The sequence below is a fragment of the Podarcis filfolensis genome, assembly GCF_964270895.1.
Source record: "Podarcis filfolensis genome assembly, chromosome: 1".
In the NCBI taxonomy this organism is placed as follows: Eukaryota; Metazoa; Chordata; class Lepidosauria; order Squamata; family Lacertidae; genus Podarcis; species Podarcis filfolensis.
The window spans coordinates 69,544,722-69,566,118 of NC_139604.1; the positions used below are offsets into that span (position 1 = coordinate 69,544,722).

Genomic DNA, 21,397 nt, shown 5'->3' on the forward strand with positions numbered 1-21,397 from the left:
AAGGCTGCTTTCGATTCAATTCCACGTGTAAGACTCTGGGATAAATTGAGCACATCAAGTATAGACAAAAGACTATTATTTCTGATGAGCTGTTTGTATAAAGACACGGTGCTGCATGTAAGAACTTCGTTAAATGGCCATCTTATAGGACCAGTTCCTGTCAGTAAGGGGGTCAAGCAAGGTTGCATCCTGGCCCCAGTTCTATTCAACATCTACATCAACGATATGGTTAACTGTTTGTCATCTCCGGACTTCCACGCCCCCAAACTGGCTGACAAAGCAATATCAGTGCTTTTGTACGCCGACGATGCGATACTCCTATCCCGAACAAGAATAGGCTTAAATAGGCTCATAGGTGAATTCTCAGCATACTGTAGGAGAGAGCAACTTGCAATAAACTATCAGAAAACCAAAACTATGGTTTTTGCAAGGAAACACAGACAGTATAGCTGGAGGATGGATAACCAGACAATTGAACAAGTCAAAGCCTTCAAATATCTGGGTATCGTTTTCCAGTCGACTGGGTCCTGGGATGTCCATCAAAAATGTGCCAAAGAAAAAGCAGCTCAAAGTATCAAGATGCTGTCCCGCTTCTTCTACACGAAGGGGGGCAGATACATCCCAGCAGCCCTTGAAGTTTATCAAGCAAAACCTCTGGCGCAGTTACTGTATGGGGCGCAAATCTGGACGGGGAACCACTGCTCCAGTCTTGAATCTGTCCAGTCTAAATTTCTAAGGCAGATTCTCGGTGTCCCCTCCTGTGTTCCAAACGCAGCATTAAGACTCGAGGCCTGCCTTCCATCTGTGGAAACTCGGACTTGGCAGAGAACACTCAACTATTGGCTTCGTCTTAATCTGAATCCACCTGGTCTACTGCCTTTAGTAATGCAAGACTCTCACAAAAGCAAGTGGTTCAAAACCGTGCATCAAAAACTCCTTACATGCGGTCTGCACTCACAGTCCCTATTATCAATGGGCCTCATCAAAGCAAAGAGTCTAATAGGCCAGCGCCTGAAAGACATCGAACGACAAAACAACCTGACCATCTTAAAGAAACTGTGCCCATGGTATACCTACTTTCCCCCTTCTCATTTTGACTCTCCAGCTTCATACTTGTCTAAACTAACCATCCCGAAATACAGACGTGCCTTTACATTGGCTAGATGGGATGTTCTCCCCTCTGCTGTACTCGAAGGTCGTTACCAAAAGACTCCATTTGAAAAACGACTCTGCCCATGTGGAGATGGTAACACGGAAACAGTGTCTCACGTCCTTCTTTCTTGCCCCCTCTACAAAGACCTAAGGAATGAGATTATTACTCCACTCATTCTCTCCAACCCCGGCCGTTCATCAGACATTACACTGTATTTTCTATTATCTGATACGGAAAGTCAGATAACAGAGAAGGTCGCGAGGTACATCGAGAGAGCTGCGAAATTGAGGGCCACCATCTGAGTGACAGACTTGTTCATCCGACGGACCACCTTTTGCCTGTTCTTTTCTTCCTTTTATCTCTATTTTTTACTTTTAACTCTTGTACAGCTGTGGCCTGTTGGCTTTGCTAATAAAGTTTTGTTGTTGTTGTATCTTACAACATTGACATATAAACAGAATGCCATTACATGATGGAAAATTACAGAACCAAGGGCAAGACAGGGGGGCAGAGAGCAAATGTTTGTCCCACAGCAGAACTTGCAACGATGCCAATATGCTTTTTGCTTTCAAGAGCTAAACTAAAGTTGCATCTACTCTTTAAGCATAGATTACATCAAGTCTGGAGTGTTTCCAAAAAAGCAGTTTCAGATGTTTGCTCTAATATATAAGCTTTTCTATTAAATGAACCCTGACTGGAAGTTAAAATCTTTATCAAACTTCCCTGCTCGCTGCAATGGTCACCTGCTGCAACCAGCTGGACGTCAACAAAATTAAACCTGCAGCTCTTGTTTGGCATTCAGTAACCTTTGGGGAATAAAGTTCCACAGCTGCGGAGAGGCTGCTGAAAATGCCTATGAGCCTTTATGTCTAAACACAATGCACAGACGGAATTCCTCTGAGGGTAAGAAAGGAGGTTATTTGTTTCAGAGGCATAGTAGCTATTACGAATTTTATACACCAAGAAAAGAGAACCATATGTTGTGCCCTGAAGATAATAAGAAGTCAATGCAGATGCTGGAACACAGGTGTAAAAGTTCTGTCGGGAGATATGGGTGACTTATTCTACATATGTGGAAACTAACTGATTTCATCAAGCTGGGTCAATGGACATTTCTTATCCTGAGGTCTTTGTTTTTAGAGCTGTTTTTTTTTTTAAGCTTACAGTGGAATTGGTAGCAAGCCCTGTTGACCATTGTCACACACCAACACTACATTTGTTAATTAATTTATTTACTACATTTATATCCCACCTGGCTGGAAAACCCAGCCAGATGGGCAGGGTATCATCATCATCATCATCATCATCATCATCATCATCATCATCATCCTCCCAAGGCGATCAGGATGGCCTCAGGGCCAGTGCTATCATTGGGCCAGATAGGCATTTGCCTAGGCCACAGACCTCAGAAGGGTGCTGTACTGACCTGTGATGAGCAAATTTTTATACAGATGCTTTTTTGTTATACCCTATAAATTTCTGATAATATTTTACTTTGGAAGAATTTTATCATTTATAAAGTACCATATTTTTCGCTCTATAAGATACAAAGGAAGTAGAGGAAGGGCAACCTTCATTGTGATCTTGTTGGGGAAATGAAGATATAAGCCCTCCCCAGCTGTGCGACATGTCGCCTGCCTTTGCAGGGAGAAACAGACACCCTCACCCTCCACCGCTAATAACTTGTGTGCATCTAGTTTGGCCTTAAAGTGCAGAATGTGTTACATAACAACAACAACAAAAACAACAACCTGCACTAAATTACTACTAAGTTTTAACAAAACCTAAGATGTTGCAGTTTATGTTGCAATTTATGTTTAGTTGTTCTGTGATCCTGTTGGGAGGAAGGGCGGTATACAAGTATGAATGAATAAATGAATGAATTAATTAAAAAAACAAAACAAGTGGAACTCTTAGAAATAAGCATCTGGACTCAGACTAAACTTAGCAGACAAAGTTTAATTTTATACATCCTTCCTTGCATTCAGACACAAGCTGATGCAGATTCTTCCTTCCAGACCCCGTCTTGCCCTGGCAGTCTAATGTAAGTCTTGGGATGGACTGCTCTGTCATTAATGTTGGATATTCTGAAATCCTGGCCTGCATCTGCTACAAGCAGCTACCAACACTTGTCTCTTAACTCTGATTTATAGGCTTTTGTTATCAATGATTTATTTATTTCCTTCTTTCTTTCCTGTTTGCTTGTTGCATTTTAGCTTATTTAGTTTTGTTTTATGCTTGCTGGCTTTTTGAGTTAACAACAAAAATAAAAATTGCTGGGTTACTCTTTCAGTGAGTGCATTTGCTGGATACTGTCATTTGAAACCTGGGCTTGAGTATTAACATCTCTGCAATTTTCTATTCCATCTCTCCCTCCAATATTAGAAAGCATGATTCAGTGCACAAGTATTCGGAAGGCAGACACGGAAGAGCAACGGTGACAGGAACATCAAGAGGAGGGTACGTACAGGCAAAGAAAACAATGGCTAAGTCTCATTGCTTGACTTGTTTTCGGGATGACTCCAAGCACTCCGGTGCTCTCAGCCTGAGATGAAGGAATAATAGATGTGGCTGCAGAGAAATGCCAAAAGTCACACTGTGGGATGCTAAAGGAATGACTGGCCATGACTGCTAAGCTTCAAAATCAGCATCTGTCTCAATGTAATTCCAGGGAATTCACTTAGTTGCACTGTTAGCTTTTTATTAATCTCCCTTACCTAAAGACAGCTGTTTGGCTTTCACAACATACCTGGTTGAGATTTGCTAAGCCCCCATAGTTTATGGTTTCTGGCTTCTGGCCCAAACCTGGATGTCTGGGAAGGCTTCAGTTGAAAAATGTTTCCTTCCTTGTTACATTGTGTAAAAGCTGTTTTCCTTCCTCTTTGCCTTCACTTTGGCTTTTCAGTTGTTACTTGAGTTAGTTAAAAAAAAAGCTGTCTCCCTTTTCTGATCGTTGCTTAATATATATTTTGAATTTGGTTTTTATTGTATGTATATTTTATTACTTTAAGCCACTTTGAGTTTCTTTCTTTGGAGGAAAGGGGCCTATGAGCTTCTTTTATGTACACTGCTTAGAAATGCTATTGATTAAATAAAATTTTAAATTAATAAAATGAAATAAACCTGCATGAGCCTACCAAGACATGTAAATTTGACATGTATTTTAATGTTGCTTTATTATGTATTTTTAATTTTTACATTTTGAAATTTTTAGGTTAACTTGTGCTTGCTTTTAACATTTTCTCTTATCAGCACTTTCATATATATCCTACAATTTATGTAAACTACTTAGAGGATTTGATGACTAAGTGGTATATAAAAACTATTAAGTGAAATAAATAAAATAAGCTCCCACATTTCAAATTTTGAACACAAGCATCTACCCATAATACTACCATACCACTTTAAACAGTCATGGCTTCCTGCGAAGCATCCTGGGAACTGCAGTTTGTTAAGAGTGGTAAGAGTTTTTGGGATTCTGATAAAAAACATAGTAGATCATGCAAGCCTGAAATTTGCCAATCCCTGCTCTAAGGGACGAATGGAGAAAAACAGCCCCTTCATATTTTAGTCAGCCTTCATGTTTACACCCACAAGAGATGCAGAAACTGACCTCCATTTCCAAAGCCTCTGTAGCCAGTCTTGAAATAATTCAATGAGTCGTTGTCCTTCATGTTGTAAGTGACACTTACTAAGAACTATACCAGAAAGGATCAGTATTTTTCTCTGTTCACGGTTGTTTAAGTGAACCAACAGAGGAAAAGATGATGGGCAGCAGATCCTGTTCCAAGGTGGTAAAATGTGAAAGGCCAGACTCATTTGTCATTGCCAAATGTGGGGAACATCGGAAGAGAAATGATAACTGATACAGAAGAACATAACATACATTGAGAAGAGCTCAAGAGGTGACAGCTGATGATAATAAAGTCTGCTGTTGACTTGATGAGCTGCCAGTGCCCAGGGTCAGTAGGACAACTGTGTATTATAAATAGTGCTGATAAGTTCTGTAATTGAAAATAATAGGTATACTGCATATGCCTTATCTTTGTACCAAATGGAGCCACAGCTTTGTTCCTAACCAAATTGTTCACAAAACCAGGGCCAGAGAACCCTTTTTCACTCAAAGGGCCACATGCTCTTCTGGGCAAACTTCTGGGAGGCAAAAATCAGCGATGGGCAGGGACAGAGACAAAAGTGCCAGAGCGACGAATGTGATGTTTACCTTTGTGCAATAGGCTGGTTTCAACACATCTACACTTCCCTCTCCATCCTCCATACAGGCAAGCAAGAAGCAGTATCAGAGTTTCAGGACGCATTCCTGCCAGGCAAAAGCACTCAAGGCAGGTGCAAGCTAAGTCAGATGAGGGTGTGTGACGTAGGGAGGGTTTTGAGAGCCAGAAAGTGAGGCATGGAGAGCTGGGTTTGGCCCCTGGGCCTGAGGCTACCCATCCCTGCTTAACAGTATGCAAGTAATCTTCCCACTTCTCAGTTTAAGATTACAGTCCCATGCACACTTAATTTTGTATGATTGCAGTCCTAGGTACACAAGCATAGTGGTGCTACTTACTTAGTCCCACAGCTCTGGAATTTTTTAGCAACTTGGTTCTGTCAAACCACAATATTTTAAAGCCTTTAGGAAAGATCTGAACTCCCATCTGTTCTCACTGACTTTTTTCCTGGATTCCACCCCTCCTCCCCGCTATTCTTGCTTTGGGTCATATTGGTGCTTTAATTCTGAGCTGGATGTTTGTCAGTTTTATTATTTGCTGGCTTATTAATATTTTTGATTCGTGATTGCGTTGTACTATATTGCAGTGCTTTTATGGAAGCCGCCAGAGAAGAGTTTTATTCTTAAAGGTAGCATATTAATATTTTAAAGCAACAAATGCTTCTGAGCGAACAAGCATAGAACTGAAATGCACAACTATGAAATAATGTAAGTAATAAATTATCAGTTAGAAAAGTTGCTAAACATGGTTGTTTATATACTTTTGTGAGTGGGTTTCAGCATGAACCAGAATTTTAAGTTTGCACAATTAAAATGAATTGAAGGTCTTTTTTGCCCTAGCAGAACAAATCCACTTTAAGAGAAGGACTTCTGCTGTTTGGAAAGTGACAGAGAAATACATTTAAAAGTGTTAGATGAACAAATGTTTAAAGGGAAGATATGCAAACATCCCACAATCAAATCAGGGTAAATGCTGGAGGATGCTCATTGCCTCTTTACCACACTGTAAGCAAATTAGGGTGAATGCTCAATAAAGACTGGGCATATTCTAACCATTGCACAACCTTTGCACAAGCAAATCTAAATGAATATTGAATATGTGGAGGAGCTGTAGGAAAGAAAGCAGTCAAGAAAGCAGAAAGAAAACCGTCAAGAGTTTCTTTCTATAACAAATGCTCACAGGCAGAGCTGGATACAATCCAAAAAGATTTTTGACATGGCCTTGGTTATAGGATGCTGTTTCCCTAGACTTGGTACAAACCCAAGTCAAATACTTCTGTTCCTAAACTTTTTCATTTTAGTACCCCTTACATCAAAGAATGAGGGTGGGGGCTTTGGTGACTGACATTCAGGGAACATGTGTCAACATGCAGGGACACATGGTGTGTCCAAGGCATGTTGATGCTTCAGGTGGAGATAAATTGAGTCATAGTCTGAATTCTGAAGTGTACCACATCATTTCCATGGAAATGAACCTTCGATCTTTGATAGAACACACAATTTGCACACAGAAGGTCCCAGACTCAATCCCTAACATATCCAATTAAGAGGATCTCAGTTATCCAAAACATTCCTAGAGACTTTAGAAATCAGCTACCATTTGGCTGGATGGGCCTGACTTATTACAGGAGTTCAGAAATGCACAATGTTCGTATTACTTAATTTTTTTAAAAAAAATCCCAAGCTTTGAGTGATCAACAGCACACTGGAAAAGACCCTATTCAGTGGGTCACACAAGGCATCTGGGGAAAGTCAGAGACCTAGGCCATCCTCGCCATGTTGACCCAAATGTTTTGTGGCAAAACACTCCAAAGCAAAATGTGCATATTTGTAGCTGAAGAGGCAAACATTTAATGCTGCCTGAACAGACCACCAGCAGGATCTGCTGTGACACTCATGTGACCTTTGCTGGCTGCTGGTTCAGATATAGTGATTATATTATACAGCTGCCAAGTTAACTCTCCAACTCAGTGCACAAAACAGTACCTATAAGGTGCATTCATTGGTTTCATTTTAATTCTGTCCCTTTTGGTAGTTACATATTGGTAAATAAATGCCCATAGCAACTTTGTTTCTTAACAAATGGTGTTTTTTGACAGTTAATAAAAATAATGATTGAGCACCAGTAACACAGATATATAATTACACCAGAGGATTCTTGATCATAAAGGCCCAGTGATACCCTGGAAACTTCACCATAGTTAAGAAAATATCACTAAATTTGTGATAAATCCTGATTTATAGCAACTTGTTCTAAGCTGCAGTTGGTTTAAAATGTCATTGTGATGGTAAAGATGTAAATTCTCCTACATGAAAAATTATCATGCTGTAGGTCACTGATGAAGAGAGTTGTATGAATCAATTTTCCAGCAATTTTAGATTGCAGTGGGAGTTATCAACTGCTTCATAAAAAGAAGATTAATTATACAATTCTATTATCACATATTTTTGGGTGGATGATCAAAGCACCTGTAATTGCTTTAAGCCTACTTCACAAATATAACAGGAACAGTTGATGCATCTACAATCCTCTTTTTTCCTTTGGCAAAGTAATGCCTTGTTTCTCAGCAACAGATTTATTCATAAGAATGTCACAATTTGACAAATGCCTAATTTATAATTTCAGTCTACTAATAGCCATCTAAGAGACCTAAGAGCATATCTCAGGCACACCTGTGATTCTCCTAAAAGAACCTGAGCAAAAGCTAACGCCTGAAGGAACAGTGTTACTTATTCTGATTGATTACTTTGCCAATGCAAGTATTCATTCATGCCATTATTAAACCAATACATCTACCGGAGCCGGCGTTTGTCCACTTCCGCAGACAGTTTTTCCGGGTCATGTGGCCAGCATGACTAAGCTGCTTCTGGCGGAACCAGAGCAGTGCACGGAAACGCCATTTACCGTAATTTTCGCTCCAAAACACGCACTTTTTTGCTCCTAGAAAGTAAGGGAAAATCCCTGTGCGTGTTATGGAGCGAATGCACTCGACCGGAGCCATGGCTGCCGTCAGTCAAGCAAAGCGGGAGCCGCTTGCAGGGCTTTGCACGGCTCTAGCTTTGATTGCTTTACAGCCAGGAGGAGGGGGAGGAGCCGAGGAGGAGGGAGGGAAGGAGAGCCATGGCAGCAAAGTGGGCAGCAGCCGCTTACACACGAGGAGGGACAAACGGGAGCCATAGCGAGCCGGAAAAGCGCCGTGTAGCCAGCAACAGCTGCTGCAGCCTCAGCTAGCAAAGGTCCGTGCGCTCTCTAAATGGAGCAATGAGGCTGCAGAGGGACGTCAGGGCACAGGAGGGCTCTGAGCCACGAGCGCAGTGAAAACCAGTAAAAAAGTTTTTAAAAAGGCTGCTGGGGACAGGAGGGCACGGGATGAGGGAGAGGGGGAAATTACGATTCTCCCAGCGTCTCAGCTGATCCGCTGAGCAGGACTTGGGTTGCAGGGGATTCACCATTAGCTGCGTAAAGCAGCAAAGAGGGAGAGAAGGAGCAAAGCGGGAGAGGAAAGGAGCTGCTTACACTGCTGTAAGTGGCTGCTGTCTGGTTGGCTCCTTTAAAGCAACAGTGCTCTTTCCCTCCCCCCTCCCCGCTCAGCTCACCGAAAAGCTCCTTTTCCACACACCCCACGCGAGCTCCTTCTCCCCTTAAACCCCTCTCCTGCATCATTAGCAGCATCCTTCTCTACACACCCCACGCGTGTTCCTTCTCCCCATAAACCCCTCTCCTGCATCATTAGCAGCATCCTTCTCCACACACCCCACATGAGCTCCTTCTCCCCTTAAACCCATCTCCTGCATCATTAGCAGCATCCTTCTCCACACACCCCACGCGTGTTCCTTCTCCCCTTAAACCCCTCTTCTGCATTATTAGCAGCATCCTTCTCCACACACCCCACGCGTGTTCCTTGTCCCTTGAATGCTTTTCCTTCCCTCCCCACTTAAAACGTGGTTACAAAGCACGGATCCACATGGATCCTCAGGATTTTTGCACTGGGTCACCCCAAGTTCACCATCAGATCACATAGCATATCCATGGCTACAGCCTGCACCAAAAAACACACACGCACCCACTGTTTCATGGGGCTGCAATGGCGCAAAAACGTGGTTACAAAGCATGGCTCCACGTGGATCCTCAGGATTTTTGCATTGGGCTACCCCAAACTCACCGTCGGATCACGTCTGTGGCCACAGCATGAACCACAAAAATCATACATCCACTGTTTCGTTTAGAATATTTTTTTCTTGTTTTCCTCCTCTAAAAACTACGTGCGTGTTATGGTCAGGTGCGTGTTATAGAGCGAAAAATACGGTACCTTCCCACCAGAGCAGTACCTATTTATCTACTTGTACTGTGTGCTTTCGAACTGCTAGGTTGGCAGAAGTTGGGACCAAACAACAGGAGCTCACCCTGTCACGTGGATTCGAACCACCAACCTTTCGATCGGCAAGCCCAAGAGGCTCAGTGGTTTAACCCACAGCGCCACCCACATCCCTGTGAATTAGTTTACATAACTTATATTGCCTTTCTTTACATTGCTTTACCTTCATCAAACACCATAATGCCATTCAGCATTATATTCAATTAAATATAATGCTGATCCATTACAATTACAACCATGAGCCTGTGGTTATCACTGGTTATGTTTTTTCCTTGTTCCACTGGGTAGCTGATGAACTTATTCAAACTGGCTGAAAGACCCAATTAGTGTTGGTGCATTGGCTAGGACTTGGCATGGTATGCACTAGCCTTGACTGGATCCCCAAATGAACACAGGAGAGGTGTTAGTGGTGGAGCCTGTTAGGGGCCCTGGAAGCTACTTGAAAATGCTGCATTCTAACTACCCTATAGGTTTAGTTCCTTCCCTAACTCTCCCTTCCCAAAACAGCTCTTTTGCTGTGGGAAGAAAGAGTTGCTAGATGTTCCTGGCTAAGTGCATTGTGACATGCCACACTAATCTCCAAGCGATGCGAGATTCCACGGGTACCTGCAGCATCCCTTTCCAATGGTTTTTTGTTTGTCTCCGGACTGCTGCCTTGCAGCCCAACAGCAAAAAGCCATGTCTCTCTGACCCCCCCCCACTTCATCCTGTCAGCTTGCACTACACTAAGCTTTCATTACCTCTGATTTTCAAAGGGGGGGGGAGGCCCCACCCTTTTGATGTGCTAATGACTCATTATCCCCAGGCCATCGCCTCCAAGGAAATTAGACTGATTCCAGTACCTTTCAACTCATGTTGATTTCCTTGGATTAAGAAGTACACAATTTAAGAAGTCTGCCTAATGTAGTCTTCCGCACATGCTCATCAGAGGAGTAAAGCATTTAACACACATCTTAAGGCACACAGGTCTGACATCCCATTTAACACACAAATGCTGATTAAATTCTAATGTTTACCCGGAGCCCAGGTATTTAGCACCCATAAACCTATAACAGCATTTAGGAACAATGTATGGCATGAATTCCTTCTCCATGTGGGGGGATGTTCACTACAGCAATGGTGCAGCAGCATGGCTGGAGAGAAGTGGGTTAGTAATGGTCACGTTCTCTGACCACACATGCGGTGGTCTGGCTTACCCCCTTTGTTCTGGTTCATGTGCATCCCATAGCTCTTCTCACCTTGCTCTTTATTTCTAACAAACGGGGGGGGGGGGAGGGGAGCTAGTGTTGAAATTGAGCTGCCATGCCTTCAAATAGCCTTGTCGTTTTCAGATTAGCATATACATTGCCCTATGATTTTTGGTCAATTCTTGTTTTGCTGTTCAAACAAATTCATTTTTATGGTGCTTCTTTGAGATTAAGAAACACTATATCAGTAGCCCCCACCATCACCAAACATGTCTACAATTTCTTTGGGCAGAGAGAGATACTTTTGTTGATGACTAGGCATCTTAATGGGCTTTATAATGCAAACCAATTTATTATGAATGATTGGACTTTGCAATAAAAACAAAATCAATCTATTTAAATAAGGGAGAGATGAGGAGATGCTATTTTTGCACAAAAATAAAATTGAAGGTGGAACTATGTATTGTGTATGGGCCATCATCAAAACATCATCCCTATGGCTAGTTCTCCAGTGTCAACAGTAAGTGGAAGGAGGGATTATGTGGGGCAAGAAATGAAAACCTCATGCTGCACTATGAGTGGGAGAACTCATGGGGATGCCATATGTTCAGTGATAGCTTCATGGAGAGCTTAACTGTGGTGTAGCAGTTAAGTGTGTCAGGCCAGGACCTGGAAGACCAGGATTCGAATCCCTGCTAAGCCACAAAGCTCAATGGGTCACCTTCGTTCCATCACTGCCTTTCAGCCTAACATACCTCACAGGGTTATTGTGGGGTTTAATTGTGTAAGGGGGAGAACCTTGTATGCCAACTTGAGCTCCTTGGAGTAAAAGGTGGGATGGAAATGAAACAATAAATAAATGTTTCACCTCATATAATAAGGAAGGGGTGAATACCAGGATCTGTTTAAAACAGAGGTCACCCAAGGGCACATTCGCAAATAAGAGAAACTGTTGTGGGCATCACATGCAACCCTTATCCCAGCACACACTGCAACATATTTTATTGGCTACAACTGAATGCTTTTTCAAGCCTAGTTTCAGTTGGTGGTGGAGACCCTGTGAGCACATACACACTCACCAGCACTACACTGGCAACTCTTGGTTTGAAATAACTATCTACAAGAGAAGACTTGGCACAGATCCATTATTTAACACTTATGCTAGTTTACGTACCTTGAGCTTCTCCTTCCCAATTGAATGATATGCCCCCTTTCTGACATCAGCCTGGGAGATCATTATTTAATAGAAAACAGGCTCAGACTGCAAATTATTTCGAGCTAAACTGTACTGTGCATCATTATCATACCAGCTACATCTCAGAGTCAACATTCATAACTCAAACATTTAAGTTGTAATGCAAACATGCATGCATCCCAGAGAAATTATTTATGATATTTTAAATATTTTAGACTGAAAAGACTTACAGTCTTTCTGTCCCCGCACCCACCGCCCCGAAATTAAAGAAGAGGCATAAAGGAACCCATCTGAATAAAATCAATCTTGGACAGTCTGTGTTCAGCTCCTCCTATGCATAGGATAACGTGGCAGATAATATACAATTAAAGTGCAGCTCTGCTTGGGAAAGAGAGTGTATATAAAATGTTATCACTATACAGAAACTTCCTAGCCTCTGTATATATTAAAATACTATTTTTCAAACAAAATTACTTTCAGAAAAAAGTACTATACCTAGAGGTGGTATTACAGAGCAATAAATGGAACAAGAATTTAACTTATAGGGCACTTACTCAGAACCAGCATTCAAGTGAACAGAGGGCAAGCCAATGGGCAGCTGGGTTGAGGAGATGGATCCTCTCAAGGTGTACTGAAAGAACAAGTGAGCTTACTCATTATAATAGAAACAGTCATTTGTTATCTCAAAATGCAGTAACAATCTTCTATCTAAACTATAGGTTGCAAGAAGTACTTTAATATGTGATTGCTCCTTTGAAAAAATGTGGTGGGGGGAAGTCTTGCTAATGCTGTCTAGTGTAGAAAGCAAAAGGCCATGTCAAAAAATATAAACCCATAAGAAATAGGTTTAATGGAAATCAGACATAACATATTTTGGTGTAGTGCCGTTCGAAACCATGTTCATTGTGAGGGGATGTATTATTGCCTGCAGTTATTTAAAACAAGTGCATATACCATTTTTCTTCAGTTAATGCATTACAAAAACGAAAGGCATAATATAAAAAACTGATGAAACCAGTCACAAAGAATGGTAGCATGTACTGTATCATGAAAGTAAAGAGAGACAAAACAGCCTTCTGAAGTATACAATTGTGCCCCGTTTCTGAAAAGTTCTGAAGGATATTTCTGCATGCAATGGAGGCTGATCCATTAGGGCAAATGAGACCCTGCCCACGCAATCTCACTCTCCTCTCACCCAGCCCCCACTTGCCTGCTTTTCTACATAAAACCAGTCCAAGGGGTAGCACTGCAGGTCAGCTTCCTGTCCTGTGTCTCAGTGTTGCCCTTGTAGAACTCAGTAGGGAGGATGAACTCACAGCTAGAATTGGTTGACTCTGCTGGTATCTCTGCCCTTTGCCCAACTAGTGCCAATAAGCACCAGACACCATTGTCTATATGTACTTCCATGGGCTCCACAAAACCTGGTCTACTCAACCCATGTCAGGCCCTCCTGACAATGGATCTTTAGGATCCCCTGCCCCCCTTCAGCCCTAGAGATCTTAGCACATTAAGCAGAGGAGTAAAGTTTCCTCTAACTCCTGTTCCTTCGTTCTCATGAGGCTAGATTCTGCAATTCAGGCTGATACAAAATCAACTAAGACAATAATTCTTCATAGAGTAAATTCTTCATGTCTAGACGAGTTGTAGTTGCCCGGAGGTTTACACATCTTTGGACAGATCTCTTATTAAAGCAGAACTGTTCTAAATTGTTTCCAGCTGAATTTTTCTCTAGGGCCTAAGATCTGAAATAAGACTAATTCAAGTACAAGATCTGAGCGCGCACACAAACACACACACACACACACACACACACCTTATATGGATCCTATCACATAAGGAGGGATGGGGAACTTGTGACCCTCCAGATGCTGTTGGACTCAAGCTCCCATAAACCCCTACAAGCATGGCCAATGGTCAGGGATGATGGAATTTGTAGTCCAACAGCATCTGGAGGCCTTCCTGTCTCTGGCATAAGGGTTTTGCAAAATCCTGGTACAGTGGAGAATGTAAAAACTGAGTCTCCATTAAGAGATAAGATACCTATTCAGCGTAGCATGTTGATTTTCCAAAGATAATTCATAATCCTTGTTTTTTACTTTTAAGGATCAAGGCCATACAGTGTGGTAAAATAAAAGTCTGCTACATAGCTACTGATATTTACTTCACCTTCACACTGTTTGCTAGTTGTAGTGGTGTGATTTATAACAGCTGAGATTGCTCTTTTGAAAGGGACTTTTTCAATGCATGCTATTAAATTGCTGGTTAATTTTCCACATGAGGTATTAGATATAATCAGGCACAAAGAAGTAGTGGGATGTATTGATACTATGTCTCCCTGTGATATGCCAAAGAAATTCATGTTTTATATTAGAGTATGGCTCTCTGTTTAAGATCAGGCTGATTTGTGTCTCCCTCTTGTCTGATGGTGGGACTGGAAAGTACACCAATACAAGGCACCCTTGACACTTTAATAGCTTTATTTAAATTGGCTTGGGATTTATGACCAAGTCGTCCTTTTAGTAGGTGATCCTATTACAACACAACTGTCTCTGCAATTATAAGCAAGAATTCAAACAAATTAAAATTGGCCTTGGTTCCATGGTGACTTTAATGTGAACTACAGCTGGCCATGCAACTAAGCGGTCATCTGACGGCTCTGTTGCATGGCCAGATTAGAATTTCGTTTGTGATGAGGTGTGTGGAAAAAGTTACTGACCTCATCGCAACCTTGAAACCAATCTGGATGTGCCGTGAAGCAGTTCAGATGATTGCTTGCCCATGCAACCACATTAAGCTCAAAGCACATATAATTAAATGAATTTATCCGGACACATGCAGTTGCTGGAACCTCATATTGTGGTTCCAAAGCATGTTATCCTACTCAGCTACTGCTTCTTTCACTTTCATGCCCATCATTGCAACCAATTCTTGCTTCTATTTGAACACAACATTCTTATTTCATTGCAGGAAGAGATATTTCACAGATCACATCCCTTCATGTTAAAGCATTGATAAAAGATGGGAATCCAGAAATATGTATTGACATGGATGTCATTCAACAGGAGTTTTGGAGCAAGATGTCATCAACATGCTTATACCCAAATTTCTGTTGCATCTGAGTAAGGAGAGGCTGTGCAAGCCCTGGACCAATACCTAGGTTGTAGCTGTGAGGATCTGAATGGGGGTCAATAAACTTAACTTGAATCCTGGAAAGACAGAGGTTTTGTAGTGGGTGGTTCCCAGGTCAATCACCTGTTCTGGATGGCACTGCACTCTCAGAGTTTAACAGAGTTTAACAATAGGGATTTATATTTATTCTTTCTGAAGCCATGCTGAACATGTTACCACAGGTGAGTTATAATGGAGAAACATTTTCGACCATTTTCCTCTTTCTGTTCTTCAAAAAGCAGCTCTCTGCTTCTTTGATTGATTGCACTATAATATGGGATGTTATGGAATCACACTACATAATCTAATTTATGTATTTTCCCAGCTCAGTGCATGGATGATAAAGAAGCATCATCCGGACTTAATATTTTATGATGACTGATCAGTCAAAGTTTGACCCAGGTTCAAATTTTATGGAAGGAAGCAAAGTAGGTGGAAATGAGCAACCAAAATAGGCTGCATTGCTCAGTAGACATTACATCCTTAGCTAGTACAGTAATGTAATCATTTCAACACATGCCAAACTTTTGGCTGTGCCTACTTTACTTTTCAGGCACAAAGTGAGTTGAGAACATAAGAACATAAAAATTGCCCTGATGTATCAGACCAAACACCTATCTAGTCCAGCGACCAGTTTCTCCCAGAGGTTAATTAGATGCCTCTAGATAGGACAAAGGGGTAATATTCAGGACCCTGGCATTCTGTCACATGTGCTGCTTGGTTGTGTAAATGGATGTAATGTGCTGAAAATGAAATGTACGCAGCTGCTGTCCTCAGTGCCATGGAGACTTCAGGTTCTCACACCTTCCCTTCAATGCTCCTTCACACATTATGCCTTGCGTTAACAGGTTTTCCCATCTGGTTGATAATTACATTGTACCAAAGGATTATTCAGAACAAAAGAAATTTGCTTCTTCCAACCAGCTAGCACATCACAAAATCTTGCTGTGAGTTTTCCCTCTCTCAACTGAAATCTCTTAGCCCACTTCCTCACCCAAAGCTGAAATGGTTCTCATGGAAGAACTGGTGTAAAGTAGGTGGGGGTGGATCCTTCACAAATATGTCCCTTTTCCCATGAGTTCTCACAGCCACATTAGAAGCATGGCAACAGAAGTGAGATGTCGCTCCCTTGCTTGACCAGGGTTCCAAACCCAGCAACGGAAGTAGGAAGCATTCCTTGCTTCTGCAATTGGACAAATTCCTTATTTTTCCCTGTCATTGCTGGGAGCCATGCACAGTGCTGGAAAATAGATGCCTACTATAGGAGCAATCACGGTCCCTGCTCCTGCCAACCTAGCAGTTCAAAAGCACGTCAAAGTGCAAGTAGATAAATAGATACCGCTCTGGCGGGAAGGTAAACGGCGTTTCTGTGCGCTGCTCTGGTTCGCCAGAAGTGGCTTAGTCATGCTGGCCACATGACCCGGAAGCTGTACGTCGGCTCCCTCAGCCAGTAAAGCAAGATGAGCACCGCAACCCCAGAGTTGGCCACGACTGGACCTAATGGTCAGGGGTCTTGTTACCTTTTTTTATAGGAGCAATCAATCAATCAATCAATCAATCTTTATTGTGATGAAAGACCAGGCAGCAGAATTAACAACAGCAACATATGCATCCTTATCTTCTGGTGTGCTGCACAAATTCCAGCACGACACAGTAAGGGAGGGTCACAGAATGGCCTAGGCAACTGAGTATCATTTCCTGCACTTTGCTGTGAAGCATGTGTTGGGAAATAACTGGTGAATACCAATTAATTCTGAAGTCTCACATATGTGGGGAACTACAAAGAATTTTGAATTCTGATTCTGTCTTCTGCATCATTAGCTACCTCTCCCAGTTTGGTGTCATCTGCAAATTAGATGAGCATCCCCTCAATTTCTTAATGTACGGTAAGTCATTTCTACCGATGTTGAACAACAACAAGCCCAGAACAGAACCCTGCAGCATCCCACTTGTCCCTTTTTTCCAGGATAACGAGGAACCATTAATGAGTACACTTTGGGTTCAGTCAGTCAACCACCTACAAATCCACCTAACAGTTACCTCGTTCAACCCACATTTTACTAGCTCTCTCGCAAGAACATTATGGGGGACTTTGTCACAAGCCTGACTGAAATCAAGATACTGTACACTATGTCCACAGCATTTCTCTGAATGTTTGGTAATCTGCTCTAGTAAGGCATCATCCAAGTCTTCCGTCTGGCTTGGCAGTCTATAGCAGACACCCAACCCCACACTGTTGTTTCTCTCTCCGACAATTTTTACCCATATACTCTCAATCTGCTTTTCATGCTCCATGTCATGGATTTCTTCACAAGTGTACACATCCTGTTTCGTAGCATAAAATTTCCCACAGCATGGGACTCCTTCCAGACAACCTGTTTATTAAGTATTCATCCTGATTTGCTTACACAGAGGGTGGACTATGTCTGGTCTTTATGAAGCATTCATTCAGATGTTTGTTTGCTGGGAGGTTCTAGGACTCTAAGCATCCATCCTCAATTCATCCTGCATTGCTTGTACTATGGTTCCCCAACTTCCCATTAATCATTCATTCATTCATCCAACACTTTTTTGTGCATTTCCCCATCACTTTCCTAACTGCAAAATGTTTTGTTTTGTTTTTTTAGTGGATCCGTTGGGCTAAGACAACAAAGTACTTTAAGCCACTTTAATTGCACAAATCCAAAATGCCAGTATGCATTTGAATCCCCTGCCCACGCCAAATACTGGCAGTCAGGAAGTGACCGTGCATAGTGCTAGAAAGACAGGGGGTGTCTCTGCTTTGCCTTGGCAATGTGGCAGGGGGTGCTCTTCCTCCCCTCCCCATCCCCAGCACAATGAGCAAACTTCTCCCATATTTATAGCCCAGCCCTCTTGAAAAATTGCCAGCCAGTGGTTTGCAGGCAGTGAAAACAGCTATGTAGTTAGGGCCGATACTTCAGCTCACACCTACACTGCCCCAGCCACCAATCTTTATATGGGCAACCAAAAGCAGCCAAGGATAACTTATTCATCAGCTTTCCTCAGTCACGATTCTCACTACTATAATCAAAAACGTCAGTAACAGCTCTCTCTCTCTCATCCTCAGTTCTCACAGAGTGACTCTTATGCCTGTGGGAAAAAAACTCTGGGAAAGAATGGTTTATATTAGGATTGTTCTTCAGGGAAGCATGTTTTATATTAGAATAGTTCCTCCAGAGGAGGAACAGGAAATAGGGGGGCTGAGGGAGTACTAGAGATACAAGGAATCTCCTCTTGCCACTAGAAGGAGAGGGGTTAGCTCATGATCTGCAATATGTTCAAAGGAAAGCATCATTCATTTATTCCTAATTATGCCATATTCATTCCAAACTATCCAGGACCAGTGCATTAAAAGGGAAATTAATATTCAATTAGCCTAAAGCTTCTGCATTAACAAATATTAATGAGTGGCTTTTTACTTGCTGAGGTGTCTTCTTTGAAGAGCTTTGATTATAGGGATTCTCATTTAAAGATCTGAAGGTTTTTTAAGAAGTAGCTTTTAAGATTACAGATCTTCAGAGGTTAATTTCCTGAGGCCTCCAGTTCCTTCATTTTCTGCGGAGTTGTACTTTAAAGTCACGTACTTGTTCTTGGAAGGCAGATTTTGGACCATCTTTAACAGAAAAGTACGATCCTTCAGGGAGGCTCACCTGGCACCTTTGTTATGTATCTTTAGGTGCCAGGCAAAAACACTTATGTCCTTTTAATTGTGTTTGTGAGAGGGTGTTATTGGTTTGCTTTCACTCTTTTTCTTGTTTTTATTATGTATTTTGCAGTGGCGTAGCGTGGGGGGCGGGCCGCACCGGGCGCAACATCTGGGGTTAGGGCAAATCCATGGGTTAGGGGGCGCAAATCCACGGGTTAGGGGGCGCAAATCCACGGGTTAGGGGGCGCAAATTACTTGCCTTGCCCCGGGTGCTGACAACCCACGCTACGCCACTGGTATTTTGTGTTATCATTTTGTATTTTTATGTTGTGAACTGTCCTGTGATCTTGGATGAAGGGCAGCATACAAATTCAATAAATAATACTAAAAATAATAATACTAAATATTAGAATTTCAAAAACTTAATTATCATCATTGGGTTGTATCCAATGATGCACTTCCACTCACACAAACTGGGGCACCTGATTTTGGCCAATCTCCCCTACACATCACATCCTCAGAAGAGCTGCCCCTGTGGGTTCAGATACTCTCCAGGTGCTATTCAACCTAAGCAGGCCCACTGACATTAATGGACCTCACTTAGACATGCTCATTAATTCCAGTGGATCCGCTATGAGCAAAACTAGTTGAATATCACCCTCTGGAACAGTGTAGGATATAGTGCAGGGCTACAGCAAGTAAGAGATTGGGTGAAAATAAGGTGAACCACTTTGCACAACTGAGAGCCACTGTGGTGTTTACAGTGTTGTACTAGGACCTGAGAAACCAGGGTTCAAATCCCCATGAAACCTTGAGCTAGTCACTATCTTTCAGCCTAACATACTTCACAGGTATCTGAAGAAGTGTGCATGCACACGAAAGCTCATACCAATAACAAACTTAGTTGGTCTCTAAGGTACTACTGGAAGGAATAGTCAAATTTTGTTTTGACTATGGCAGACCAACACAGCTACCTATCTATACTTCACAGGGTTGCTGTGAGGATAAACTGGAGAGGGGGAGAAGTTTGTATACCACTTTGCACTCCTTGTGGAAAAGGTGGGATATAAATATAATAATGAATAAAATAAAATGTTATTTCCATTTGCACAATGTCACCATTGAATGTAACCCATTTCGTTTTGTTTAGAATCATAGAAGAGAGAGAAAGAAGAACAGCCCATTTTATTATTATGAAGGGTCAGCAATGTGAGTTTTCTGTAAGCAAAATGTTACATTTCGATAATATCTAGGTGGTTGCAAATATTTTCCAAAAATATATCCATTGCTAAACCACCACCAATCCCGTATTACACCAATTAGGATTGCTAACCCTGCATGGATTAATTTACATATATTATTCCATGCACAGAGGTATATCATGAACGTAGGGCAGTTAATTACAACATATACATATATTTACACAATCCACTGCAAAGAACCTACTTTTATTGTATATTTTCACATGAAAATTAGACTTTCAGTACTGCTTTGATCAGAAAAGTAATTGAAGAAACTAACTCGTGGGATTTTATGTTTGCATTTCAGGTGAAATAATTTCACATACAATTTCTTCAGTTTAAATAGAGTCGTTCCTCCCGCCACCACCTAACCACAAACTCAGTTTGTCGGCAGAATAAGAAATCAAGTTCTATCTGGGTCACACGTAATCAGCAGCAACAAAGATTTTGCTGGACAAATTTAGTTACATCTGTGCAGCAGCCACTGATGAAACAATTCATCATTTTAAAACGAACCTGGCATGTTTGTGCTTCATTTTTAATGACCCATTTCTACCTGGTATTATAATTCATGCCCACACAAGAACATATAATTTTTTTGTTGCATATTCATCTCTGAGGGGGGAAATCCATGTGCTGAATTAAAAATACATGAGTTTTTGTTATTTGCCCAGTACTTTAAAATGCTACTGCAAGCTTGACTGAAGCTCTAACTATTTCCTCAGATCTTGAGGTACTTGCCTTGCTATCTGCTAGCTCTGCTGAGCAGAAGAAAGTAATTTCAGTGTGCTGTTCCATGCTGAACAAATTGGATACCTCAGGCCTAAATCAATTTTGTTGTTGCCGCCTCTGCTGAAATGCTGGGATCCCCCCACAGATGCTGAAATGCTGGTTGATGCTGTCAGAAACCCTAGGAGAAAGCAGAAACTTCATGATTAACCTAGAACATAACCAAGTGAGCTTTCAGAGGCTGGTTGCCCTTAGGCCTCAGAGCCTTCCTGAGGTACAGAAAGAAGTGCAGCTGTTGCAAAATCACCCTTGGCCATTGACACACATTGAGAAGCCACAGGATCGGATAAGCTTGCTATAAATACTAAGAGCCTGGTTTTCGGCCTGCTATAGTGCTGGAGGTGGGGAACAGAGGAGAGAAACTGCCTCTCCTCATCTGTGGCTTAGCATGTC

The 21,397-nt window shown here is 41.8% G+C and overlaps 1 protein-coding gene and 1 long non-coding RNA gene across 3 annotated transcripts in view; one reads left to right on the top strand and one right to left on the bottom strand.

Moving 5' to 3' along the window:
• The window catches only part of GALNT18 (polypeptide N-acetylgalactosaminyltransferase 18), a 354,194-nt gene that overhangs the window by 332,391 nt on the left and 406 nt on the right, over positions 1–21,397 (bottom strand). Inside the window, exons 2-3 of the mRNA XM_083598809.1 lie at positions 20,957–21,125; positions 12,694–12,770 (exon numbers count right to left, since the gene is read on the bottom strand). Coding sequence (XP_083454935.1) covers positions 12,694–12,706 — 13 coding nt within the window. The 5' untranslated portion in view covers positions 12,707–12,770; positions 20,957–21,125. The remainder of the gene's footprint in view (positions 1–12,693; positions 12,771–20,956; positions 21,126–21,397) is intronic.
• The window catches only part of LOC310756471, an 86,684-nt gene that overhangs the window by 60,572 nt on the left and 4,715 nt on the right, over positions 1–21,397 (top strand). For both annotated transcript variants that reach the window (XR_014544896.1, XR_014544897.1), the window contains exon 3: positions 3,539–5,079. This is a non-coding gene — a long non-coding RNA (uncharacterized lncRNA). The remainder of the gene's footprint in view (positions 1–3,538; positions 5,080–21,397) is intronic.